General features: G+C 39.0%; 2 protein-coding genes and 1 pseudogene across 4 annotated transcripts in view; 2 read left to right on the top strand and 1 right to left on the bottom strand.

The window, feature by feature from the left end:
- The first annotated feature begins 813 nt into the window (after window positions 1-813).
- LOC149050676 (uncharacterized) lies at window positions 814-2,326 on the top strand. Of its 2 annotated transcripts, none has more exons than XM_089198213.1 (2): window positions 814-947; window positions 1,115-1,355. In XM_089198213.1, exons 1-2 carry the CDS (start codon window positions 820-822, stop codon window positions 1,353-1,355), a joined length of 369 nt encoding a protein of 122 aa, XP_089054339.1. In that variant the 5' UTR covers window positions 814-819. The 2 variants fall into 2 exon arrangements, with proteins under 2 accessions (XP_089054339.1, XP_089054340.1); XM_089198214.1 differs by having other exon boundaries at window positions 869-1,010; window positions 1,115-2,326.
- Window positions 1,470-27,650, bottom strand: part of LOC149050645 (uncharacterized) — a 404,897-nt pseudogene continuing 378,716 nt past the window's right edge. The window contains exons 3-8 of the transcript XR_016184258.1: window positions 8,584-9,124; window positions 7,758-8,193; window positions 2,939-3,112; window positions 2,390-2,538; window positions 1,973-2,164; window positions 1,470-1,617 (exon numbers count right to left, since the gene is read on the bottom strand). The product of XR_016184258.1 is annotated as an uncharacterized LOC149050645 (transcript). The remainder of the gene's footprint in view (window positions 1,618-1,972; window positions 2,165-2,389; window positions 2,539-2,938; window positions 3,113-7,757; window positions 8,194-8,583; window positions 9,125-27,650) is intronic.
- On the top strand, window positions 3,128-7,323 carry LOC149050675 (zinc finger protein 862-like). Its single transcript, XM_089198182.1, has 3 exons — window positions 3,128-3,606; window positions 4,398-4,535; window positions 4,666-7,323. The coding sequence occupies exons 1-3, from the start codon at window positions 3,537-3,539 to the stop codon at window positions 7,080-7,082; spliced, it is 2,625 nt and encodes an 874-aa protein (XP_089054308.1). The 5' UTR covers window positions 3,128-3,536; the 3' UTR covers window positions 7,083-7,323.

The following is a 27,650-nucleotide window of genomic DNA, read 5'->3' as shown; positions in this document are numbered from 1 at the left end:
GATTTTATGATATGAGTTTGTCTCAAGACAAGCAAAAAAAACTGGAACATCTCCTATGAGAGAAAAGTCAAAACTACATAATAATTTACTACGTTACCGTTACAACCAATATTTCTTAGGAGACACTTCAAATCGATGAACCAGAACTATAAGCTATATTGTTGTACAGCCCTAGATTTTAAAAGAAACGACCATTAAGCAATACCACACACCAAAATGTCTAATAAGTTGTTCATTATCCAACTGCTTTTTTTTTCTGCCGAGTGTCTCTGCTAATTTTTTATAAGGCGGGAAAAGCAACGCGGAAAGATAAGTGTAGCGCGTGCCGCCGTCCGGTTAAACAGGTTTTATTACTGTACAAAATAACCAACTGTACAATATCGTAGGATATTTGAGATTCACTTGTGCTCCATTCGTGCCATATTTGTTCTCTACTTCGTACAGTTGGATATAATTTTGAAATAAAGGGCTGTGTTCTACAGCTTAAAATGTTTGAATGAAGGACAACTCGGAGGTTAAAGTGTATATGACACGAAAATTTTTTCCCCGGATTTTGGCAGTTCAATATGTATGATAAGCTGTGAGACAGTTACAAAATGATAATTTTTTTCTCTGACCGCTTTTCTTCATGCAAAACTTGCTCAATTTCTAAATAAAACTCTCAGGAGACTGGGGACGAGAAACAAGGTAATGACGTCACGTTGCTTGATCGATTAATCAGTGAACGAAGTAATTTACGGCGAAACCACGCGTACTTGTCAAATCCGTCGCTTTCCGCTATGTCTGTTTCCACGACATCCAGCGATTCCGAGGTCAGTAATGAATCGTGTGACTCCTCTAGGAGTCTCGATTGGGAGCAGAGTGACAGTTCTAATAGCGAAACCAGAGTTATCGATGGTGTTATCATCCCATGTGAAGATGAGCCGCTTGCAGATTGTGGCGAAGAAGTAAGCCTGAACGCAAATGACTTTGGAGTCTAGATTTGAAGGAAATGTGAGTGTGGATTCATGGTAAGTTGAAAGATTTACCGTGATTCCTTTTGAACATAAGCAGGACTGATATGCGCTCCTGCGTTGCTAAGTTTGTCCGATAATTTTTCCTTTAACTCTTCCAGGTGTGAATGCGAGCAGAGTGATACTGAAATGTTAGTCGGTGCCCTCGACTTTCGATGTTGCAGAGAAGTCACTAATTCATCCGCGAAATTGATGTTTGATGGTTCGATCGAACGAATCAATTGCATCACCAAACATGAAGACTTTAACGCCCTTGCGAGCCGTGCCGTTCTTCTGCAAGTCGCTCCTCTCCTTAGACGCCAAGATGGAGGAACTTATTATATGTACCTCATTGGTCCATGAAAAAAAAATTTGTGATTAAAAAATGCTCCCGTTGTAGTTTCATTTGCAAGGGCCATGTCATTTTGTATATACTTCTAGAAATAGTAGGTAATAAAGACAATGAGAAAGCAGATATGGATAAAAAACTGTGAGTCACTTTATTTGCCAATTTTCTTCATGTGACAATGAGATGGCCTCTTGCTTTTGCGGGTGCGTCTAGAAGTGGATTGACTACTGCTTGGTTGACTGTTGCCATCAGCTTGTTGTGAAGTTTGTTCTGATTCTATAGGATAACAATGGTGATATAGTATGTAAGTGCATCGTTACAGTGTAGGTGTGTTACTTTGTATGCCCAATGACAAATGGTGTTTAATCCAGACTGAATTCAAATGTGCTTCATTCTCACTTGTCTTGAGTTGGGAATAAAAAATTCACATTTAACAACAAAGCCCATCTAAGGCATTCCCAACTTCAAGTAGAGAGTTGCATATCCACAGGTGGATAAATAAGCAGCCCCCCACAGACGGGTGGCAAAAATGAGATAATTCACACTTACTAAAACTTCATTGTAATATTATATTCATTTCATGCTAAATTTGGATGGTTGAAATGAATGGATTGATAAGCTATTAACTAACCAAGTGGAAATAATGCTGTTTTCTTCATTGCCTTTTTTGCGTTATATGCCTTTACAGCTTCCTCCTCGCTCAATCTTTTTGAAAACTGCCGATTGAGGGGCTCAGGTATTCTTGATGCATACTTCTTAATTATTTCCTCCCTCTTTTCTTTTGGAAAATTGAAGAGTAGTTTCTTCAAACCATCAACGTAACCTGAAAAAAACAACAACAAAAAAATATATATATATATATTATAATATACAAAAAGGTATGTAAACAGTTCAGGTTCAGGGTATTTCTAAACAAGAAATAATACTCTTTTAAAGGGTATTGGGGTTTTACCAGAGAATATGACAAGTAAAGCAAAGTATTAAAACATTATTCATGTTGTTTTCTTATAAATAAGAGTTAATCCACTGTAGTCATATTTATTCTTACCATAGGTAGGTGGGCATGCCACCTCTCACACAACTTCCTCTCCCATTTTAAATTTTGGGTAAGTGACCTGAACGTACTCTTTTCCATCAAATGCCCTTTGTGTTTCCCTCTGTAAGTTCTCATTGAAATGCAAACTTGCAAGTATGTGCCTTAAGAAAAAATTTTCAGGAATGAGCAAATTCATGTCCATTTTATAGGTTCATATGAAAAAATGACTGGAAATCATTTAGAGGAAAGAAACACTAAAACATAGATATACTATTCTGATTAAGTAAGAGACATGAACATAAAACTAGTACAAGTGACTCCCTCAGAAATAAATGGGGTAATTTTCTAAGGAAACTGGTGCTGTATCAGTAGAGAAGTATAACAAAATAATTTGGTTTTATCAACTGAGTTAATTTTGTAGATTGTTCACAGTAAAGTGGTTTTAAAGCTAAGAAAGCCTTAGAACACTTTATGGTGGCCAATCTACATCACTGACTTGGTGAATTAGAAAAATAAAAATCTATGAAATAAGAAAACGTATTACTACACAATAAAAATTACCTGCTGAGAGTCCCCAGCCAAGTTAAAAACAAGTCATTTTAGGATGCAAATAGTTCAAGGTCGCATGGAAGCCTTTCAGGCAACTTGTCTGGGCATCTGGTGAAAGTTTCTTTATGTCATTCAGTAACATTTTCTTGGTCAACAGCAGTTTCAGTTTGTCAAATGCTTCAGTTCCTGTTAAAGGTAAATCAGTGTTTTCAAAAGTAACCGGCGCCCGACGCAAGTCACCGGCTACTTCGAGCGTTAGCGCCGGGTACTTTTGGAAGTCAAAATTAAAAAAAAAACTTAAAAAAACATAAAGTTCCGATTCCTATGGGTTAAAGTTAAGGATAACATATTTTGTTCTTGCCCACTGATCGCGTTCCAGCATCAGAAATCGTAACTCTTTTATTCAACAGCATTCAACTTGGACTGGAAACCATTTGCGTTTTCCCACGAAAGACCGACATTTGATCCTGCTATTTCGTGACTAGTTTTTTCTTGCGTAAGCGAATTATGAAATCGTCTTCTTCTCCACATCGCGTGTTTGAATCTGTTTGTGAATTCGTGAGAGCTTTGTACTTGGCGCTTTCTTTAAGAAAACGGTCCCAGTCACCGGATGAAAAGGCAGAAATCACAGCCGCTTTTAACCCAGTTTGGGTTCAAACAGCAAAGAAAGGAGATTGCAGGTATGAAACACTTTTTAAAATGCAAATGTTCGCCGGGTTCCTGTTTACAATCCCCCAGTCCATCAGAAAATAAGTATTGGTGCATGTTATGAATGAAACATTGCTTGAAAACAATATTGTATCGCTTAGGTTGAATTATTTATTGTCAACAAGGCGATTTATAAGGGATGCTTTTATTTATTCAACGCTTGGTTTCGTGAGGCGCCGTTTCGAGAATGAACTGGCAGACTCTGGCGATTAAATAAATTTTATGCCGACACAAATTTGGTCACATTTAACTTTTTATATAAGCCAGGCATTTTTAAGATTTTTGTGAGACTTAAAGTTTCATTTCAAGTCTTCATAATCAGTAAAGCGGGTGAAACTGAATGTTTTACAGTTCTTTATGGAAAATTAATTTTATACGAAGCCGACACAGCCAGACTAGTCGCGACATAAGTCGCGCCACATGTTACGGCTCGCTTAACATATATGAGTTTTACTGAAATTGATTGTTTAGCAAAGCATTGTTCTTCTGATAACTAAAAAAAACAGTTAAAACAGTTGTGCCCGCGGAATAAAATTGAATTATCTAATCGATTGAAATTTTGGCTAACAATGCATTATTTATGGAGCTTGTATGTCGCGCTAAAAAATAAAATTGAATCTCCGCCTTTAACTCAAATTTTGTATACGTGAGGTCATATACGTGAGCGCGAAATAACTATGCTTGGTTTATTTAACGCGTTGGTCATGGGGGATAAATGGTACACATTGTCAACATCGATACATATTCTCACTGCTTTCGTTAGATGCACCAGACACGGAAGGGTCTTCTGCAACGCCTAGTACGTCCTTAAACTTCGAAGATGCCGAAAGTTTGCCCGTCAATGTGTTACGCGACTGCCAAGAAATCTCTGTGACCGCAGCCCCTACCAACCACGCTGAAGGTAAACGAACTTTTTATTACAATTCGTGATATTTCTTTCTTTTTTTGAGAGTAGCCTTCTCTAGTTGGTGGTTTGCATCACACACTGAAGAAAAAAGGTAAAGAATCTTACATGTATTTTCCTCCCACAGATACTGTGTGTATACAGTCAGAGAGTGATATCACGAACAGTTTCACTGAAGAACAGCAGACGAAGAAAATTCATCACTACATTCTCTGCAAAAAGCGTGACTGCTTGGGTGTGTCTCAAGAAGAAAGAGCACGCATCAAAACAACCAAAAAGAAGCAGATGTTTAATCACAGCCTTATCTTTAATAAGGATTTGGCCTATAGCCCTAAAGTACAGATGTGGTGGCTCGTTTACATCGAAGGAGAAGGTCAATACTGTCTGATCTGCAAGAAGTTTGATTCCAAGAATCCCCAAAACAAAAAGGAATTTTTTTCTGCAGAACCAAGCACAAGGTTAAAGAAAGATTGCCTCGAGGAGCACATTGCAACAAAGAGACACAAAGATGCAATCACTGCCATTCTTATGAACAGGTTCTCAGTTTTCCAGAAAGAGCTCGATCATAATGCTGAAGTTCAGGTTGATGTGTATGAAAGAGTTTTCTATTGCCTTTACTGGTTGGCAAAGGAGGATATAGCAAATGTCAAGGTTAAGAGTCTGTTAAAGTTGGTTGCGAAGCTGGGGTGTGATATGAGTGGCTTTAATCACACATCAGTAGGTTCCTTTCGCAACATGTTGCTTCTTCTTGGTGAAATGATTCAAAATGAAGTCATTTCTGCTGTAACTGGGCCATTTGGGGTGATGGTTGATGACATGACTGACATTGCAAATTTGGAGCAAATGATTGGTTTCATCCAGTATTATAACAGGGGTAGCGAAAAGGTTGAGGTGAAATTTTTGTGTTTGGAAAATGTTCTCGCCAGCTCTGACGCAGCAGATTCTTTAACCATCACAAGCATCCTTCTGGAAGTCATTGAGAAACACAGTCTCAATTTTGACTGGTTTAAAAGCTTTGTGTCAGATGGAGCAAGTGTCATGGTGGGAGAAAGGTCAGGTGTAGCTACCAGGCTGAAAGCAGATGAAAGAATCCAGTCGTTAATATCTGTCCACTGTGTTTGTCACAAACTAGCGCTGGCGTGTACCGACACTTTAAACGATCTTGCCACAATAAAGAAGATGCAGAACACACTAAACACCCTTTGGCAACTCCTTGACAAGTCGAACAAGAAGACAGCCATTTTCCTGAAAGTTCAACTTGAGGTGAGTGAAATAACTCTCTCAAACAAGAATTCGCAGAAGAAGATAGCTAAGAAGCTGAAGAAGGCCTGTCAGACACGATGGCTGTCATTTAACGCTGCCGTTCAATCCGCTTGGGAGAGCTTCTCTGCCATCATCCAGTTCCTTATCAGGATGAAAGATGAGGACCCCACATGCCAGGGTCTGTTAGTTCAAATGAACAACGTCCGCTTCCTGGCTTGCTTGTATGTTTTAAAGCATGTGCTTCCTGTTCTTGACAACCTGTCAAAATCGTTTCAGCATTCTACTGTCAATTTCAGTCACCTTAAACCAGAAATTGTTCGTGCTAAGGCAGCGCTGGATGAAGTGGCAACCAAAGAAGTCCCCATCAAGCAATTTTGCCAAGATATCAAGGAAGGAAAGATGGTGCTGCTGCAGTTTTCCCCTTCTGAGCATCAGCTTGCATCCATGCGAAATTTGTTGCTCAAGTATGTCTCTGCTTTGAAGGAAAACATCGACCTGAGGTTTCAGAACACCCTCCCTCTTCTGGGAGCGCTCTCCATCTTTGATCCAACTCTTATTCCTGCAAGCTCTTCAGAACTTCCCTCTTACGGAGTAGATTCTATCCAAGTTCTTGCCAAGCACTACTTCCCCGACCAACAAGACCGACTTTTGGCAGAGTGGAATATATTAAAGTACCACATGAAGGAGATGGCCATTCCAGCTGATGTAAAAGAAGGCAAGACTACCATGCCAGCAGAGTGGTGCATGTCCCAGCTAATGAAACAAAGATCTTCTTTCCTTTCTCTTCTCCCTCTCCTCATGCACATTGTAGAAATAGCTCTCACGATGCCCATAAGCAACGCATGGCCTGAAAGGGGAGTCAGTCGAGTTAAGCTTATAAAGTCAAGGCTCAGGAGCAAGCTGACCAATGAGATGCTGGAGGCCCTTGTTAATATCTCTATGAATGGTCCAGAGGCAAATTCTTCAGAATGTGACACCCTGGTGAAGAAGACCACTGAGAAATGGCTCTCTGGAAAACGCTACAATTTGGCCAAAAGGAAGTCAGCCTCAAGAGAAAGCAAGGGCAAAGAACCTGCACCACCAGAATTAACAAGTGTATCAACACAGACGGACCCACAAGTTGAAGATCGTCAGAGTCAAGAAGAACAACAAGCGTTGCAAGAGGAAGAGCAGGCCCTCATTAAACTTGGCTTAGCAAATTTTCAAGATGATCCAAGTTGTGACGACAGTGACAGGGACAGCGCAATGGGGGAAAGTGATTTCAGTGACAGTGACTTTTAACTAAAAAGAATCGAGCCTGAGTGCTTGGATGCCATAACGAAACTGTTCATCTGTATTTTCAATCTGTAGGAAAACTCTGACTGCAAAAATAATTATTTCAAAAGTTGATTCATGTTATAACAGGTCAATGAAGTACTGACAAGGGAAAGAGGTCAATTTTTATTTAGATGTAAATTGTAATATGTAACATGGGACTGGAAGGAAAGCATTGTAATATGTATGAGTAAACATAATTTTCAAGAAACTCTTGATAATGAGTCAGATTTAAGAAAAACTCTAGGTTATAATAAAGTGTACAACGACCTAAAAAATAACTTTTTGGTCCTGAAAATGCACCAGAATGCACCTCAGAGCATGCAGATTTTCAAAATTTTCTGGGGGAGGCCCCCCATACCCCCCCTGCAGGAGGGGGAAACCCCCTCCCGCACCCTCCCCACGGGCGGCTTTGCCGCCCGGCGCCGCTGTCGCGGCGCAGTGGTGCTCCGGCTATTTTAAAATTTCCTCCTGATACTTTTTTTCATTTTGAAAACCCTGTAAATATGCAAAAAATTACACAATGGTCTAGTTTGTTGACAACAGTGGATTAAGTTATTTGCCTAAGGTGCATTGTAAACAAAAACAGAACTGGCAATGGCAAGTTGAAAAAGATATGCAGTATATTATTGATTCTCATACCAACTCTAATCCACTTCCTGGGTTCAAGCTGTCCATGACAGCACTGTTTGTAAAGTGGATCTGGGTGGTTATTGTGCTTGTTACTGACATGATGCAATAATGAATTCCATGTGGCAAGGATGTGGGACTCAAACTCAGCCTTTGTTGAGGTTGCACACCAGTAGAGATGCTTTCTTATTCCCTTCATCCACTCTTTTGTAATTTCACATCCTTTCTCTCTACTCAGAGCCAACAACTTTTTCCCTAGTGATCTTGCCACATGCCATATATCAAAATAGTGCTTGGTGTTGACACAGTTCTCCCTAATCCATTTTGCAATGCCTCTGTGCCTATCAGACACAAAAATACCAATTGGCAAACCAAGATGCTGCAAGAAAGAAAAACACCTCTTCGCTCTTTCCAGTTCAGTCTGTTGACTGCCTCCAGTTTCATTTGCCTGAGACAAACAAGAAAATAAAGGTTATCAAACCACCAGGAAATACCGTACAAATCATGGGTTCTTGTAATTTTTATTATTATTATTAATATCATTATCATTTTGTCTATTATTCATCAGACCACTCCATTTCAGTGAACCCATCATTTATATCATAATTATTTAGGTATATACCATAAAGAAACCCAGCAACCAAAGAAATTAATTTCTTTCTGTTAATAAACCAAGAAAAGGTTTGAAGAATTACATTGTTGAGACACATGTTTGTCTCTTCAGTTGAGGAGGTGAATAGTATCTGCTAGCCACTTCCAACTAGTCAATCAGCACACATGAAAAGCACTATTCACCTGTGTGGTATACACTAATAACCAGTATTCATACAAAACTTACCTGAACTTATTCAAAGTGGAGAACCTTCAAGATTGTGGTACAAAACATTGTGTACACTCCATATTTGGCAGAGTGCCCCAAGGAGTCAAACCTGCCATCCTGACTGCAAGCCACATTTTTTATCTTCTTTATACTCTCTGTCAGATTAGCCTGATATCTTTCCCAGTGTAGAAGGATAGCAGGGAACAGGAAAGATCTTTGATGTCAAAAAAAGGTGCTGCCAGAATATCCACAGAGCTCCATATGGTGGAACACTGGCAAGACCTTGCTCATAGATGCACCAGCCACCAAGACTCCAAAACTCAATAGGATATTACCAGCAGGGAATTTTCCCAGAACAGTTGGTTGTGATTTCCAAGAGTACTCTTGGTGACATTGTGAACAAGTCTGAAGCACTTTGACCAGGGTTCCACACTGCCTCATTGTAGCTTTTGGAGAATTTCCTTTGCAGTTGAAACAGAACATTGTAAACAGTTGCAACAGCATGCTGTAGAACATGATGAACTTGGGTTCATCATACCCAGGAGTGTCAGAATCAACTCTGCAAAATTTAAAGTGTGTCTTGGTCATTTGAATCATATGATACCCTATTATTTACTGTGATGCCTATCTACTATATTTCCTAGTTGCTTTGAAGATATTGAAAGTGACTGTGTGCAATTTGAGCAATTCTCTGCTATTTTTCAAGTCTGGCTTACAAGAGGATATGCCCATATGTTCCAGAGTAATCATAAAAACAGTCTTGAAAATGGAACAGAAAACTATATTTTAGAAGTAAATGAATGCATTTCATTATTTAAGAACATGATTATGAATATAATAAAGCAAAGAAGGTTGTTACGAATAGTACCCACCTGACAAGAGCTGCCTTGCAGTGGAGTTAAAATTCGGAATGGAGTAACAGCAGAGAGAGGTGTTTCACTGATCAGCGTTATACAGCTAATATTTGCGGATGTTGAGGCAACTGGTGAAGTCAAATGGGTGGTACATGCCAGAAGAGGAGCAGCAATTGTAACATTGAATGCAGTGGAAATTGTATTGATGGAGGTCTCATGAATGTCACTTGAATCGGAGCACGGATTTTTCTCAACTCTATCATCAACAACGTCGTGAAAATCTAACGGGTTAGAACTTGATGCTCTCGCCTCTTCGACTTTCCTCTTTTTCGCTTCCATCTCGTACTCTGTCAATACATCACGTCTCAACTATAGCCAAAATATAATAAATTCTGATCGATTACGTTTGACCTTATCGAAAGATGACTGGAAATCACTGCTTACCTGACGCTTCTTGCGATCCGTTAATTCTTCCGAAACTTCTGACACAACTGCATGTATTGTGGGAATAGAGCCCTTGATGAGGACTTTATTCCGCTTCGCGTGCGCCATACCCTCGAGAGTAAATGCCAGCTGTTTTCGTAACAACCCCTCTCGAAATGAACGGAGCACAATGAGGCATGCTTTGAAATCGGCTCTTTGAAAATCTACTCGGTGGCGCTGCACAAATTTCAACCATTTCTCTCTCACTGCGCGATCCACGGGAAATTGGTGCATCGCGATACCTGGCGTGTAGCTGGTGTTCGTAGAGCTTTGATTGTTTGGCGCTCCGGCGACACAATGGCGTCCACCTTCCCTCACAGGCTTCTTCTTTTCCACCATGTCGTAAGTGAGAGTACGATAACATGACGTCACAGCCTCAGCTCATGTGACTTTTTGGCCGCGCGATCGAGGAGACAAATTTCAGGCCGCGTTCGCGCGAAGTTCGAACGGAAAAAAAAATGCTTAAAACCATTTTTTGTCAAATTTTAACTCTCAAACCGTTTATCTTATATATCTAAGTACCTAAAAACAGTAAAAGAATTTTCGTGTCATATACACTTTAACTTTCCAACCAAATTTGTACCGACGCGTTGCAATTGTCTAATAGATGTTTCAATGGATACGTATTGAGGGTGAAACGGTTAAAAGAGATAAAAATAATAAAATGGTACTTAAAAATAGCGGAGCAAGCCGTGGCACGTCCGTTCACCACTCCATTTAAGATTAATAATAATGATAATGATAATAATAATAATGATGATGAATCGAGATGCTCAAATTCCATCACATTTTCAAATGCGCATCATAGTTTAAGAGCTAAAATATTACAATCAACTAAAGCTATGAAGAAAAGGGAATATGAATGAAAGGTTACCAAAAAGACGACATTGTAATTAAAAGTGAAATTTGAACGACAGTAAATCGCTTTGATTAAAAATGCCCATTGAGCGATTTCGATTGTATTTGCACCCCCCTATGTTCAGAGGAAGTGCATTCAAGAATTTAAAAAGAGAGTAAAAATTGTCCACCTATAGGCTAGCTTCAGACTGAAAACAGATATGAATTAAAAGGAATCTGTTTTTAGAAATTCTGAGATCATAATTAGGTAAGAGGGAGCCCAAAACTTCTTAATTTAACGAATCATAAAAGTAGTTGGAACTATTTCAAACTCCATTCTGTTTCTTATCGGTAGCCAACGTAATTAAAAAATAAGCGATGTTATATGGCAAATGTTGTTCAGTTTAAGATTACCGTTCAACATCCTTGAACGGGTGTCCCTTACGCAGTGTTTGATACTTTTCATAGCAAGAAATGCGTCCATATCAAATGATCGCAACTTCCTAAATGAAACAAGGTTAACTTTAAGGGTGGTCACGGTGTTTTCAGTTTGAATGGCATTTCTCTCTCACAGCGGGTGGTCAAGCTCTTTTCAGTTTGAGTGGCAGTGTCAGATTATCCGAAAACAGGATGTCTGGCATACGTTAACCACTGATAAAGTTATCTGAGTTCCGCTTAATTATCACTTCCATGGCCCAGTTCATGTGTTGATTCCGACACGCGTCGGTTTAATGATATCAACTCCAATAAATCAAAGAAATGACAAGCCGCCCTGTGATTGTGATCATCAAAGCTCATGTCGAAATCACCAGTTAAGAAAAGAGGATCACGAGATAAAATAATGGGTTCCAAGAAGTCTGAAAATTCCTCAATAAAACTGATAATAGTCACAAGATTGGTTCTAAGATTACGGTCGACGATATATCATAGCCAGTGTAAGGCGTGAATTTCGAAGATTTGATGGAGACCATTCGGAACATTCAAAAGACGTTTTTGAACGAAATTAGAGTTTGCGAAAAACCGACCAAAGAGCAGCTTATTATTATTATTTTTTATTCTCGTTTTCTTGCTCAAATGTCTGAATGGTGTTACTGATCTCAATGTTCATGATTTTGTTTCCTTTTTTTATCTTACGGGCGTCGCCTCGCAAGGGTCATGGGGTGCTGTTCGCACCAGGCCTGTTGGGTCCACGACTTTTTACGTCTGCTTTGCTATCTCAATAATTGTTCTTGCTGTATCTTATACGTTCGATTTTTATCGTGTGTTATATTATTGTACTAGTATTATATAAGTAATATCCAATAAAGCTGTTGAAAAAAAAAAAATAAATAAACAGAAGAAGCGTACCCCCACCTTCACGAGTACTTTTGGGGGAACTAAATACAGTGTAGCTTGCAGCCAGGAGAAGCTATCGCATTACAAATTTCAGGGTCGTTATCTGATAACAAAGTTTCGTTTTTTACAAATAAGTCAGCATTACATTGATAGAAGTAATCAGCAAAAAATGCAGATTTGTTCGCAATAGAGCGAGCATTCAGCGTGCACACAGTCAGATTAGTATGGCCATTGTTGTCTGATGAAGATCGGATACACAATTAATGTGCGCAAGATTGGAATGGTTGTGATGGTTCCGTCGTCTACATTTCAAAGTACAACTATTTGTTGTTAAAGTCGTGATAATTGGACCAGCAACTAGTGTCGCCACTAAATGTGGAGCGAAGGCGAGTGAGGTTAAAGTGAAGTATGGTGTGTAAGACCTCCGACGAATAAAGGCCCTATGCCTTCTTGTAGAAGATAAAATTTCAGGATGGTGGGTCGAACTCAACGTTGACTGATAGCTTGCATGATGCATATCTACTCTATCCGAGATCTCCGTGCCTTCATCAATGTTTAGGACACGACATACACAGGAAACGAAATCATCCGGATAAAAAAGGGAGTGATTTAAACAACAGCGCAGAGCGAATAGAAAACGGAGGCAAATTGAGCCGGTGATACAATCACGACTACACGCCACTGCGCAAACTGATCTGTCTCTATATGTTGCATACACACATGCTCCTTTGCCACTGTGATTAGTAGCAGTTTCTCGATTCTCTGGTTCAGCCGTCAAAAAAGTAATAAAAAAAAAGATTGATTTCGCAGCCTTCGGTGAACGTTCACACATGCTTCTTTGCCACTGGAATTACTAGATTTTTCTCCATTCTCTAGTTCAGCATTTAGATTGATAAATTATATGAGAGAAACTTTCATGAAGAACAAGGTAAAAATAGTCACTACCACAGTAGCTGAACTACGAGAAACTGAAAAGCTTATCTTAAAAGAATAACAACAGACAACATTAAAGAATTAAGTCTAAGCCGTAAGGAATGGAATACTTAAATCAAAAGTAAAAGTTTCCGACAAGGTTGGATTCGATGATCAAGGGTCGATGACCAATCGATGATCAAAGAACGATGAGAGTTGGTGAGAGGCTTGAAAATTCCGCCTTACCATTCATCACATCATAGGCATGTGCTATATTAACGTTACTCTTCATCGTTTTGATTGTCTCTGGTCACTTTACGTTTCCATAAGCTATTCTGTCTTATCACCAGCGAGATAAAAGGAATATAACAACAGGTGATTTAAAATGAGTCCTCCATTTCTTTCAGTTCGCGAGTTTTATCATCGACAAGCAATTAATTTGATCAAAGTATCCTTTATCTTTAAAATTTGTACCACTGCTCAGAAAACCAGATGGTGTGAAATGTTGGCAGATTAATCGAACAATGTTATTTTGCATTAGGATCTAAGGGTAGAGTAACTTGATCTAATTATCCACTAATGTGAGGTAAATACAAACGTTAATGTTATTATTTTGAAAAAGTATCGGGAGCTTTCAAGATGTAGGAAGACACACATGTCGCATACAGCAGAGTTCACACTTTGTTAAAATGACTTATTTATTCCAGGGACTTGTCCAACAACCAGTTACAGGATTTACCACCAGGAGTGTTCGCTGGCATTAGGGTTTCCTTCAGGGGGACGTTGACGCTGTACGTAAGACTCCTATACTACAAATCAACGTCAATGAAAAGCAAAGCAAAAAATCAGAAATCAATAAATTGAAATTAAATGTGGTTAGCTATGGAGCCAAACATCCAATAGCTCGAGCCACCGTTTTCTGACCGCCTATAACTGCTTAATAAGATCACATAAAGTCTCTTGTTTCACAAAGTTTGTATTATAGCTGACGGTAACGAAATAATTTTTTTCGCCGTGTTGTTACTGTTTAATCAGTAAAAATGATTGTCCCTAGGGGTTCCTCAAAGTAAGTGTTAAAATGTGTGTCTAGAGGAGTTGAAAGGATATATCTTTTTATGATGATTTTAAATATTTCGTTAAGATTATCAATTCAATTCAATAAATGAAGCTGAATAAACAATGAATCGATTGTAATCACGAGCGACGATTATCCTTATGAGACATTTCAAATCGGTAAACAGCTTCAGATGTTTGAATGACGGACCCTGATGCAGGGGTCAAATGATAGCACATAAAGTTTATTTTAACAATCTGTTTATTACTTCTTCAAATTTTAGATTTCATTTTTATTCCAGCCAAGTAATCGAAAAATTGTGTCTCATGGTTTTGAAATCATTACCTCTACTTGGGTGTGCAGATAGTATCAACCTCAGAAAATGCAAATAAACAATGCTATTCTGCCTTAGGTTAATAGAGAATAATACATGGGCGCGCGTAGATATGGAATTCCTCTTCGAGTATTTAACTCGATAGCTCACGAGTGAGCGCAACGAATGAGTGAGATGTCGAGTTGAACAAGAGAAGAGAAACTCCATATCTACAAGCAATCATGTATTATTTTGTTTATCACATAAACACAATAGCCCTTTACTGGGAAGAAAAGCCGACTTCATTAATGAATGAAAATAAATGAATCGACAATCCTTGAATAACAATCATAGAGTACGTTGGCGCTGACTCTTAAGATGGAAAAATGCGTTGAAACATGATTACAAAAACGACAATAGTCGTAATTTTCGATTTACAAAATTCTGATTTATTGACTTTGTCCTTACAGACAGAAGAAGTCTTTCAGGTAAACAGCCAAAATCGGCCAGAGGCAAATCTTCCAGTTGTCGATTTTCACTCTCAGCCGAGAGAAATGTTAACATCAAAGCCACTGAATACGCAACTTTGGGTTTTTATTTTAGTAAATTGGTTTTCTTCCCCTTTCTTTCTTTTCTTTTCTTTCGGTCGCTTCGAAGACTTGCTTTTTTTTGCAAAATACGTGAATAAATAAGCACGTTGTATCGAGGTTTCTTTCAAACCGATAGAACGCTTTTGCAAAATGCCGCGTACGAACGATTCCAGTCGATAGAACATGTCTATGGTGGAGCTTTTTATCGAAATTTTCAAAAAGAGAAACTGTCCGAATCAGCTGTTGTAATATATAGATTTTGAAACGAAGCACGAAACCATCTTTTTACAGTGTCAGCCACTGTTCCATCGATAGCTCAACTCTACATGCTCTAGTTTGTTCATAAGCATATTTGAAGGGTATGTTTGAGTATTTCCCCATCTTTTATTTTGGCTTGGTTCTCTTAACAGAAATAGATAGCGAAAATGTTTTCTTCTTTCTGCATTGCTTACGGTGTCGAAGTTTATCCTGCTCTGGCCCTTTAAACCCCTTTCCGGTAATGCGAAAGTGCGGCTTGATTGTAAACACAAGAAACTTCTTTAGTTGCGTTGATTATTTGAGCTGTGGTACCGTCGCACTGGATTAAATGATATGTAAGTTTTTTACCCAAAACTGACGTTCCATCCCGAATTGGAAAGACACTCTAGGGCGCTGGGTAGCAAGTGGAATTTACTCAAAGGCAACACAGTTTATTCAGTCCAGCGGATTTGACATCATATCAAGAAAACAGTCAATAATCGTCTTTACCTTGTACCACTACTCGATTCCAAGATGGCAGGAAGCGATTGTGTCTCGGAGTATTGCTCCTCCTTTGGTGGATAGCATTCAGACATGAGCGTGGCAACACGTATTCCTGGAATATCTGATTAACAAAGCTACACCATGGCAATGATAATACTGGGGCGTTTTTAACGATGATAAGGATAATAATAATGATAATGATGATGAATCTAGATGCGCAAATAACGTGCGCATAACATTTTCAATTGCGCATCACAGTTTAAGAGTTAAAATATTACAATCAAATAAAGCTATGAAGAGAAGGGAATATGAAGGAAAGGTTACCACAAAGACATCATTATAACTGACAGAGAAATTTGAATTACAATAAAACGCTCTGATTAAAAATGCCCATCTAAAAAAGTGCGATTTCGATTGTATTTGCACCCCCTATATTCAGAGGAGGTGCATTTAAGAATTTAACCAGAACGGTAAAAAAATTTTGAACCTACAGGCTAGCTTCAGACTCTAATAACAAGGAATCTGTTATTAGAAATTCTGATGTCATAGCTAGGTAAGAAGGAGCCCAAAATTTTTTAATTTTACGAACCATAAAAGTAGTTAGAACCATTTCAAACTCCTATCTGTTTCTTATCGGTAGCCAACGTAATTAAGAAATAAGCGATGTTAGATGGCAAAATTTTTGTTCTCTAAAAATCAGTCTAGCCCAAGCATTCTTTATCCGCTGCAGTTTAGGTATTAAACCAAACCGGTGATACATACAGAAGGCTGTTGCCGTAGACTATTCGGGTTGTAATGAACGCACTCATAAAGGCCTCAGTTGATTGTTGTGAGAGATATTTCCTAATGAGGTGAATATCGTAGACGTCAAATGACAAGCTGCGTATATTTGTGACGTGTGATGGCATAGACAGCCTGGAATCAAACCAGACACAGAGATTTTACCGCTAGCGATGGGCACAGATTTGATGTTCGAGTCACCAACACGAGCACCGACAGTTATCCAATTCTCCCCTATTGTGGTGTCCCAATAATGAGGAACTCGGTCTTGTTGTCGTTCAGTTTAAGATTATCGTTCAACATCCATGAACGGATGTCCCTTACCTAGTGTTCGATACTTTTCATCGTAAGAAATGCGTTCATATCAATTTATCGCAGCTTCCTAAATGAAACATGGTTAACTTTAATGGTGGTCGAGTTGCTTTCAGTTTGAAGAGCAGTGTCAGATTATCCGAAAATAAGCATACGTTGACCCCTCATAAAGTTATCCGAGTACCGCGTAATTTTCAGGTCCAGTACGTGGCCCAGTTCATGTGTTGATTCCAAAACACGTTGAGTTAATGATATCGACTCCAATAAATCAAAGAAATGACAAGCCGCCGTGTTATTGTGATCATCAACGCAGATATCGAAACTTAAGAAAAGAGAATCACGAGATAAAATTATAGGTTCCAAGAAGTCTGAAAATTCCTCAACAAAACCGATAATAGTCACAGGATTGGTTCTTAAAGGACGGTCGACGATTTATTATGAAAAGTCTAATTCGTGATGATTTGGTAGAGACGAAATAGTCGGAAAATTCAAAAGACGTTCTTAGACGAAATTTGAGTTCGCAAAAAACCGTCCAAAAAGCAGCTTATTTTTTAATCTCGTTTTATTTTTTTTAAATGTCAAATTTCCTCGTTTTCTTGTTCAAATGTCTGAATGGTTCTACCGATCACAATGTTCATGATTTTGTTTCCTTCTTTTATTTCACGGGCGGTGCCTCACACGGGTCTTTGTGTCCCGTTCACATCAGGCCTAATAGGTCCACGACTGTTTTTGCCTGCTTTGCTCTCTCGTTTATTGTTCTTGCTATGTCCTGTTTTTTCGATTGTTATCGTATATTGTATTATCTTATTATTATTATTATATGAGTCATACCCAATAAAGCTGTTAAAAAAATAAAAGGAAGAAGAGTACCCATGATTTCACGGGCCCTTTCGGGGCAACTATAAATAGCTTGAAGGCAGGTGAAGTTATCGCATTGCAAATTACAGAATCGTTATCCGATAACAAGGTTTCAGTTATTACAAATAAGTCAGCATTACATTAATAGACGGAATCAACAAATAATGCAGATTTGGTTACAATAGAGCGAGCATTCAGCGTGCACACAGTCAGATGAGTAGCTGTTGTTGTTGTCTGATAAAGACTGGATACACACTTCATCTGAGCAAGATTGGAATGGCTGCCGTGGTTCCATCTTCAAAGTACAACTATTTGTTGTTTAAGTCGTGACTCGGACTAATTTCGCCACTAGCTGCTGAACGAAGGCGAGTGAGGTTGAAAGTGGAGCATGGTGTGTAAGATCTCCGACGAGTAAAGTCGCTATGCCTTCTTTTAGAAGATGAGATTCTAAGATGGTGGGTTGAACTCAACGCTCAAGGTCAACACATGTTTTTCGGGGTGTGGGATGAGGCTTAAAATCGAGGCAGGATGTGGGATACGAGATCTGTAAAGGCGTGATGCGGGATGAAAATAGGAAGGTAATACCGGGATACGATCCTTTTCGAAGGCGGAATAGAGGATAGGACTCGTATAGGCGGGATCATAAAAATATTTATTTACTTTAGAAATGGGCTTAATTAATGCTCCCGTGTAAATTGAGGTTGACAGGACTGAATGATTCCGTAGTACGTCCAGTTTTCTCTGCACAAGTGTTTATACGCATCTCCATTGTTATATTTTTGTTCTCACGAGTATTTCTGAGTGAACGCCTCGTTCTGTATGGTAGTAACGGCGGTTATTTGAGGATTTCTCTTAGCAACGATTGTTACTGTACTAAGTGCTACTTGTTCGTGAGGATTTCTTTAAGGTGTGGAAATGTTGGATAGTATTGTGTTATTATAAAGGGCAAGATTTTATTGTTTGTATCCCTGTTGGAGGAGGGCCAGTTTACGACCAGTTTAAATCTTAAACTGTGCTTCGGTGAGCGTTCACACATACTTCTTTGTCACTGGGATTACTGAGTCGACTCTAAAGTTATCAAAAAAAAGAACCAACAAATTTAATTTCGCAGTATTAGCCTGTGCTTCGATGAAAATTTTCCTTTCCAGCCTCACGCTGCTCTTCAGTCAAACTCTGAACTTATGAACACGTTCTCGATACATTAACGCTAAGAATATTCCAGCCGATCACGGCTCAGGGAGGTGCCGAGGAGAGGGCCTGTATTCCTATGGGAGAGAAATTTCCATTTGTAGGCGGAGAAAGTCTTGATATTCAGATAGGAGAATCTCAAGTTAAGGCTATTGTGCGCACGACTGCAGTCAGGATGAATTTTAGCCGCATCGACGGCGTGTCAAGGTTCTCCGACTGGGAAAGGGCAGTCAGATTGATAAATTATTTGAGAAGGACTTTCATGAAGAACAAGTTGAAAATAGTCATCACCACAGGAGCTGAACTACGAGAAACGGAAAAGCTTATATTAAAAGAATAGTAACAGATAACGTTCAAGAATTAAGTCTCAGCCGTAAGGAATGGAACGCTAAAATCAAATGTAAAAGTTCCCTATCAAGGTTGGATCTGACGATCAAGGATCGATGATCGATCGATGAACAAGGAACGGTAAGAGTTGGTGGGTGACTAGAGAATTCTGCCTTACCATTCAGTGATAGACATAGTCTTAACGCGGTGTTCTCAAATAAGTACGCTCATTAAAAGACCAAGGAAAAGCAATGAGTATGAACGAGATTCTTCCTCATCTCGCGTCGAAATTCTTTGTTGTTGCAATAAGTATATTTTCGCACAATTGACTTATCCAATCACATCACGAGTAGCACACCCTGAACACGAATTCGTGCGAGGTATTTTGGACGGGTAGAGGAGAGAACTGGGCGGACAACTTGGCACTCAGTAATAATTAGGCCATGGGTGTCTAAATGGGGAGCGCGAATATCTTTATTCGCGTTGTACGACAGGAGTATTTAGAACCACGCGTAGGTATGTGAGGCATGTAGATAGTACAGGCGGGGCGTATCATTCAAAGAACGAGAAGCCTTTTGCCAATGGCTGCAAATCTACTAAAGACGGGCTGTTATCAGCAAAGATGTTGTTCACATTAGCTTAGGGCTGATTCGTGACACTACTTAGTTACTGTTGCGTTGCGATATTATGATTGACCTTTGCACCGGTCATGCGTGTTTTCACTGTCTTCCCAAAACTGTTGTTACGTTGTGATAAATAGATCAGGTAGAAGATTAAACTTTTACCTTACCGTTTATCGTGTTTAATTCGCCCGAAAAATCACCCGTCGGTAATGAATGGGAGATGCATAAATCTTTTTATGCAGCACCAGTATCAAGTATAAAAAATGTATAAAACATGCGCAACGAAATAAAATACTAAACAATACTACACACCAAAATGCCTAATAAGTTATTTATTATCTAGTTTTTTTTCTTCTGCCAAGTGTTTCTACTCATTTTCCAAACGGCGGGAAAAGTAAAGCGGTTAGAGAAGCGAAGTGCGTGCAGCCGACCGGTTAAACAAGCCATTTTTTTTTACAGTACAAAATAACCAACTGTACAATACCGCAGGCCGGATATTTGTGATTCACTTGTGCTCTTTTCGCGCCTTATTTGTACTCTACTTCGTTGCAGTTGGATATAATTTTAAAATAAAGGATTGTGCTCTACAGCTTAAAATGTTTAAATGAAGGACCATTCGTTAGTTAAAGGATAGCACGCACAGTTGATTTAATATTCTTTTTAATACTTCCCTAATTTAAAATTTCATTTCAACTCCACCAAATTAATTGAAAATCGTCCGTCTCGTGATTTTGAAATTGTTACTTTTGGTTCGATCAGTAGATGTTACGTCATTCAGAAGTAAACAATATTATTCAGCCCCAGGATAAGTTTACATCAATAAACAGCTTCAGTGCGGTTAAAGCCAAGTTAAATTTTAGTCAATGAAGATATATTCCATGATACAAAAATAACCCTAACCAGTCAAATCATATCAAGATGTAGTAAAACATTTTTATCCATTATGCGGAACGTTATCCCATGGTTTGTAGCTTACATTTTGTTGTTATTGTTGATTTTAGGGACTTGTCTCACAACCTATTAAAGAATCTATCCTCAGAAGTTTTTAGCGGAATTGACTTGTCCTACTTTTTCTTTATGACGCTGTAAGTGAGACTGTTGAACTTTGATTTTGTAATTGTTTAAAGGGACCAAAAGTAGATCAAGGTCTACAACTTACACAGGTAAGTGCTGAGATGAAATGGGAGGAAAAAAGGGTGCATAGATGCTGAGCTGACTCCTCCCCAACCCATGAGGTGTTGCTTACAGGAATGATAGCAAAGGAACCGTACATGCCTGGTGAAAACCATCAAGCAATGTTGATCTAAGTCTGCGAAATTAGAAACCATCAATTCTTTCTGTTACAAAAAAAACAAAAACAAAAAAAAGCTAGCGTCTCTTTCATCGTGCATACGGTAACGGTGAGGACATTGTAAAAATTTACCCGTCATTAAGCGTGATCAGCCGGGTAAATGAGATTTTCGAAAGAAATAATGTCCTCTTCTGAGACAAATGTTGTATAAACGTGGGGGTAAGTAATCAAACGGAATCAAGCACGTACATAGTCACGTGTTATTTGAATAAATAAAGTTCGGCCCTTTAATTGGTCAGCTCCGTGCTACATCGTTTGATTTCCAAATTTTTAACAGTTCATTGGTCTCTTTTGGTTGATTTTGATTCGTCTGTCATGATACAGGACCTTTCCATTTAAAGTAACAGCAGCTTAGACTATTTCGCTCAGATCTTGAAAGTTCACACCAGCTTGGTATCGTACTCTTGATTCATGTGTTACCTTTGGCAAAATTGCAAATTTTCTCAGATATTTTTTTGACCATAATTTAACTTTCTCATGGCGATTGTGACTCATCATGTTACCCCAACTTTTGTTCCTCGATGATTTCCATAACATACACCAGGCACTCTAGTTTGTGGAAAGTACGGCGTCACTGACAAAAATAATATGACTTTGTGAGCGCCTTTAGTCGAACATCATGACGGGATGCTCAAGATAAATAGCCATTTAGACAGTAAGATTGTCGCTCTCGGTGACGGAATGGAGACGAAATTGATCATGCAAGCGCTTAAAGCCTTAACATCTTTGGGGATCTATTGAGGAATAGGAATAGACAATCTTTTAGCGGGAGGTCGTAATTAGACCTTCATTATGAAAAAAATTATAATAATAATCCAAAGATAACCGGTGTATCAGTAAAAACTTTCTAATTTACACAAACTTAAACTCATAAGTACCAGCCAGTTCAAAGTTATTCTTCAAGGTTAATTATAACATAGCTAGTAAATTTGTCTAATCAAATTCAGTTGCGTGAGCGTGCTTCGTATTCCTATTGTGCATGCTCATGACGTCAGCAAACAAATCCCTCGAGAAAAAAAATTGCCATCGGGTTGAAAATGTTATAAAACAATACGCCTTTTGCAGCAATCGGTCACGTGAGAAATTTCCCCATAGCAACAAGGCTGTGGTGGGCAAGCGAACCAGGGATTCCTTGACAACAACAAGACTTTGACCGGTCAAGTGTGACATTGCAAGACTATAGAGACTGTTTTTACCTTTTGTTTCCATTTTAGAAATCTAGTTTTTTAAAAAATTAGTAGTTTAGTGTTTTTCTTTTATGCGATCATATTTTTTTCTGGCAAATCTTTTGTAAAACCGAATTTATCGTCCCTAAAGGGACGCGATCGAAGAACGTGAATATATATGGAGCTGACGTATGAACCAATTGTTAAACAGAACTCGAGAATCTTTCATCATGCACCGTTTTCTTCTAGTGCTTTGTGCGAAACATTCAAACGGACACAACATGTCTCAACTTTCTGCAGCTTTATATTCCTAGCCTCAGCTTTTATTACCTCTGTAGGTGACCAGTGTGATGTATTTTTTCTCACACGTTCTTTTATCGGTATCAAATCAATGGGACTAAGACCTTGATCGGTGAACTTCTTTGTGTGGTTTACCCTCTTTGACGTAATGTTGCCTTGTTATCTCTCTTGGTGGAATAGTTCAAAATTGGTTTTAAAAAAAAATTGGGTACAAATGTTTGATAGCGTTGAAAGCTTCGGTTGGAATTCAGGTGATACGTTATCAGAGGTTTCGTCGAGGATTTTTCACTACATTATGCCTCCGTGGCATTCAAGATGAGAAAAGGAGAGATCGCGGGGAACTGGAAACTATGGCAAGACAAGTGTTGTTTTAAAGTAATTTCACCTCTGATATGGTAAATCTATTATAAAGTCCTCCTGTTCAAGCATTCGATTGGAGAGGATTGGCTCAGAGTGGTCATTACTTTGCCTTGTTCAGAGGAACTTGTAGTCATGGGGGAGATGGAAAAACTCTGCTCACTCTGTTCAGGAAACCTTTTGACACCCGCAATCTGCTACCCGTAATTCCTACAACCCGGTAACGAGACCGAAGATGGGAAGTAAAGGTCTTTAAAGAGGATTTGCAAAATTGTGCTTGGCTTCAATTCAGGTGTGGAGATAAACTTGCTAACTGTCTAGAAAGGATTTTTTTCGATGTTGCCAATTGTCATGCGTCCTGTGGATAAGCCATTTGACAAGGTGACTCTCATTGGGGCGACCGGCCGTGAAGAAGTCCGGAGAACTATGCGTTTGCAATGCCAGATCGACTTATTGGAGGCGCGTATATTTAGAAAAGCTTACACACGCCTTTGTATCAGCATTTTAGCATGTAGCCGGCCTGGTCACAAACAAGAATGACGTGCGAACGAACTTCGTTCTCCTGCGTGGTCATTATCGCTGCCTTCAGTTATCGTCTCTCACTTCGTAAGTGAGACCGTGACATTTGATGACCTTCTTTACCAAGAATCCTAGTGTGAAGTGAGAGCGCACATGATATTGTTATTCGTGGCACAGTTTATGCGGACCATTGAAGCAAGTTGGAGTAGTTCATGCAGGAGAAGGATGTGAAGTGCAACAATAAGAAGAAAGGATTCAAATACCGTAATGATTACACGTAGCGCCTGGGGCGCCTATTAACTTTGGCTTCTTAAAGGGAGGGTACTTTTTTGAAACAGGGCGCTTATTAGGGACAGGGCATGTGCAAAAGAAAATTTTGACGTTTATCTAAAAAGGATAAAGAAAATGGAAAACGACTTCCTGTCTTGGCTAAAATAAAAGGCTGGGCAATCGCCGCAAAATATTTTGACGAGATTATTCGTTTGAAGGAAGTGTGCATTCACATGGACATAATAGTTGAGAGACTGAGAAGAAGGCCACTGTTTTTGTACTGAGGCTCTAAGAGAGCAATTAAACGAAGATCAACCACAGTTGAACTCAATATGCAATGTAACAGTTTCTAGCAGTGCTATCACTTAAGCAGAATAGGGGCGTTTATTGGTATAGGGTGCTCATTGCAATGAGGCTGCTTACTCAGTAGGGGTACATAATAGAATAGGGAGGCTCATTAACAAAAACAAATTCGAGGGCCGAGGGCACTTATTAGAGACAGGGCACTTATTTGAAGGAGGGCGCTAAATCGTATCATTACGATAGATGTAATTCCCATTCATTGGCCACATAATGAAGTAAAAATACATTGTCCAAACTTAACCTACATCAGGGTTGTGCCCAAGCATAACCTGAGAGCAACTGTTGACTTTTATAGCTTCTCCGTCACGAAAGCTTTCACGAATTCGGTTTCCCATTTTACACAGTCACCCAGTGCTTTTTCTAAAAGCACAAGGTTTTAAGTAAAGTACTTACTCACATACCATCGGATTAGATAACAGTAGTAGTAGAAAAAAAAAATTTCAGTAAAAACAATCGCGTCCCAATCTATCTATTTACAAAATTAAATTGGTTTAAAAACTATCAAAATATTGTTTTACAAGATTGCTGAGTGAGAATCTAATGACTCAAATACATAATAATATTGATTCGCTTTTTAAATTCACCCATTGATCTGATTCCTCTGACACTCTCAGGGAACGAGTTCCACAAAAGGTACCGATGTAACTAACACAGACTGCGTTTTAAATAATCAGTACGCGGCCTTGGCAAAGTCAGTTCACAAAAAGAGTTACACAAGTCATAGTTTGTGTTTCGCTCGTTAAAAAGGGCCCACAAGTACATTGGAGCTAATTCGTTCAGGGATTTAAAACATCATTGTCGCTTTTTGTTTCTTTCTCCTTATTTCTAGTCTATCCCATTTAAGTATTTTGAGAAGCAGGTTTTAGCCAGTATCGTAATCTGCCTTTAAAATTCCGTCAACATGGTTAGACCAGGAAAGCGGATTGTCGATAACTACACCTAAAAATTTAGCGTGATCAACTTGGTCTAATAATTTGATGCTTATATCGTCATAGTGTTCGGCAAGAATTTTCTGGCGAGAGCCAATAACTATAAACTCAGTTTTCTCTACATTTAAGCTAAGGTTATTGGCTTTTAGCCAGCAACAGAGATTCTTTAGCTCTGAATTTGTTTCTTGTTCAAGGTAAGTTAGGGTAGAACATACCAACGATGAACTTCAAAGTACTGGTCCACAGTAAGCGTATTTTATTGTCATGTTCAAGCTACTCGAAAGTTCGGCGAGTTAAGGGCACAAACTTATTAAAATGGAATCAATCATTAAGGGAGAAACGTTTCCTTTATCTTTTAATGACGTTTTCACCCTAATTTTAAACGAGGTCGTCCCCTCCTTTACCAGTTCGCCCCCAACTCATTAGACTCGTTTGTAATGCTGTTGAAGTTTTTGGGCTAGTGAGAAGTTCGAAGGCAAGTCGAGATAACTAGTTCTTAAATTTTGCCGCGCAAAAAAGGACAAAATTGTGTGAAACTCGTTAGATTAAGACCGTTGTAACGCAGCGGGTTTGCATTATTCATGCATAAGTCGTGCATTTTTAACACGGCTGGATTTGCATGTGAAAAAATCATCTTGAAAATGAAAAAAATATTGTTCTGTGGTAGGGAAAGAAGTCGAGAGATTTGGGGGCGAACTGATAAAGGTGGGGGCGAACTTCTTTTACGTTAGGCGGCGAACTCGAAAAGGGTAATAAGAGGCAAACCTGCAATGGGACAAGTTCACCATAATCCCTTTACTGCAATATACTTAGTTTGACGCACGTACAGAATGTCTCCAAGCCTTCAAACCAGCTATAAAAATCATTTCAATGGTCTTTGCTCAGTGATCGCAATTTATTTCTATCAAATGATTTCCTGCAGTAGTTATTTACGTTGTCGTTTTTGTCAACATTTGGGACGTCGCTTGGGAGGTAACAACTAACACTCAATGGAATTTCGCCACCATGTCAAGCTTCAGGCTGAAAAATTCAAATAACACTTTGGAGCGCTCAGAAGTACGTCAGGGGGCTATCCCCAAATAACAGAGCTTTTCAAATTCAAGCACGTGCCGTAATTTTTCTGACATTGAACAAGTACTCGAATGCAACATAGCCTTTCAAACCCTTTTTGGAGCATTTCAACGAAGTTTTAGAAAAATCTCGCGTGAAAATATAAATTATAAAATCTCGCGTGAAACCAAGCTCATTACAACCGCAGGAGGTTGTAATTTTGAGACAGTATCCTGTTAATTAATCTCACTTTCTAAAGCGGAGTGTGCTGATTGAAAAACACCGATCAAATCCATAATTATCAATTACAAACAGTCACTGAAATACTTTTCTTCATGAAAACTTAATAAGTGGATCGTAATTTATGATGATGACCCCAAACAGTGGTGTCTAACTACATTCAGAATTTTTCATTAAAGGGTTTAGTTCTTGCCGTTTGACTGTCGATGTAAACTTCATTGCGACTTCTTACTGCAAGGCTAAGGAATACGCCGAGTTTTTCGTTTCAGGTGATCAAGGAACGTTGGTGAATGGTTGTGACTTTCATTTCTGAGGAATGAATCCGATTGACAGGTTAAAAGTGTATTGGAAATTCGTCTGCTTACTATTTCACCACTGGCAAAAACCGCTGATACCTAACATTGGTGCATTTCTGAGATGCCATAAAATTTCTCAGAAAAATGACCACAATTTGCCTTATATAACCTGCTCTCATTTCTGAGATGCCATAACATTTCTCAGAAGAATGACCACAATTTGCCTTATATAACCTGCTCGAGTGCCCGTGGCCACATGATCTAGCATTTGTGACGATCTGAATACTCGGTTCCGGGCTAGCAGGTAGTTCAGACTATCAATCAGTACTACCGCAGTTTTCTTTTAAGAGTATGGAGATTTTTCTCTTTGTCCTATTTCTCTCGTCAAATTGACAACGGGACAGTTTTTTTTACCAACATCTCAAGCTGTTTGTCGTTTTTAAGTCACTTTGTCGCGCTAAGGAAATTGAAATTAAACATTGGAGTTTGGATTTAGTTTTACAACGATCAGCCTCATGCCTTCGGAATCATCCGTTTTTGTCGAAAATTTCCATAATGCCAGAGCTCGTTGGTTATGTCCGTAAGTCCAATGGCAGAAAAACATGATTTTTTCCTCCTAGATGACAAAAGTCTTTGCGACGCAGACTGCGCGGATATGTCGCGCTAAGCGATATACTGAATTCGCAAGGAGCAATCAGAATCAGTTTTGCACGATAGGTATATTTGTCTATAGATAAGCATAACCCGCGAATCAGAGAATAAACACAGATCAATAGAACAAAGTCTGAAAAGTTTCAGTTGATCTAAAAATTCATTATTTAATCGTTGGTAAGCTTTAGACGATGTTGCCTCATAATCTCTGTAGAAAACAAAAGCTATATCGATGAGTTTATAATCACAATATCCAAAGTGCCGGAAAAAGAGTTTCTAACGGAGGAGGAGGTGGCTTGGGAAATTGAGCAGCTATGTAGAACAGTCGTGGGTGAGGGGGGAGGGGAAGGGTGGATAAGTGAAAGCTGGCTGGTCCACATCCTGCA

The sequence above is a fragment of the Pocillopora damicornis genome, chromosome 2, assembly GCF_964200805.1.
Source record: "Pocillopora damicornis chromosome 2, jaPocDami1.2, whole genome shotgun sequence".
NCBI lineage: Eukaryota > Metazoa > Cnidaria > Anthozoa > Scleractinia > Pocilloporidae > Pocillopora > Pocillopora damicornis.
This window is presented reverse-complemented; position numbering and strand designations above follow the sequence as displayed.

Bases quoted from the DNA above. Each gene is read 5' to 3' on its own strand.
- LOC149050676 (XM_089198213.1), top strand. From the start codon at position 820: ATGAATCGTGTGACTCCTCTAGGAGTCTCGATTGGGAGCAGAGTGACA. The intron at 948-1,114 runs GTAAGCCTGAAC...TAACTCTTCCAG, and splicing joins TTGCAGATTGTGGCGAAGAA to GTGTGAATGCGAGCAGAGTG.
- LOC149050675 (XM_089198182.1), top strand. From the start codon at position 3,537: ATGAAAAGGCAGAAATCACAGCCGCTTTTAACCCAGTTTGGGTTCAAA. The intron at 3,607-4,397 runs GTATGAAACACT...TGCTTTCGTTAG, and splicing joins GCAAAGAAAGGAGATTGCAG to ATGCACCAGACACGGAAGGG. The intron at 4,536-4,665 runs GTAAACGAACTT...TTCCTCCCACAG, and splicing joins CCCTACCAACCACGCTGAAG to ATACTGTGTGTATACAGTCA.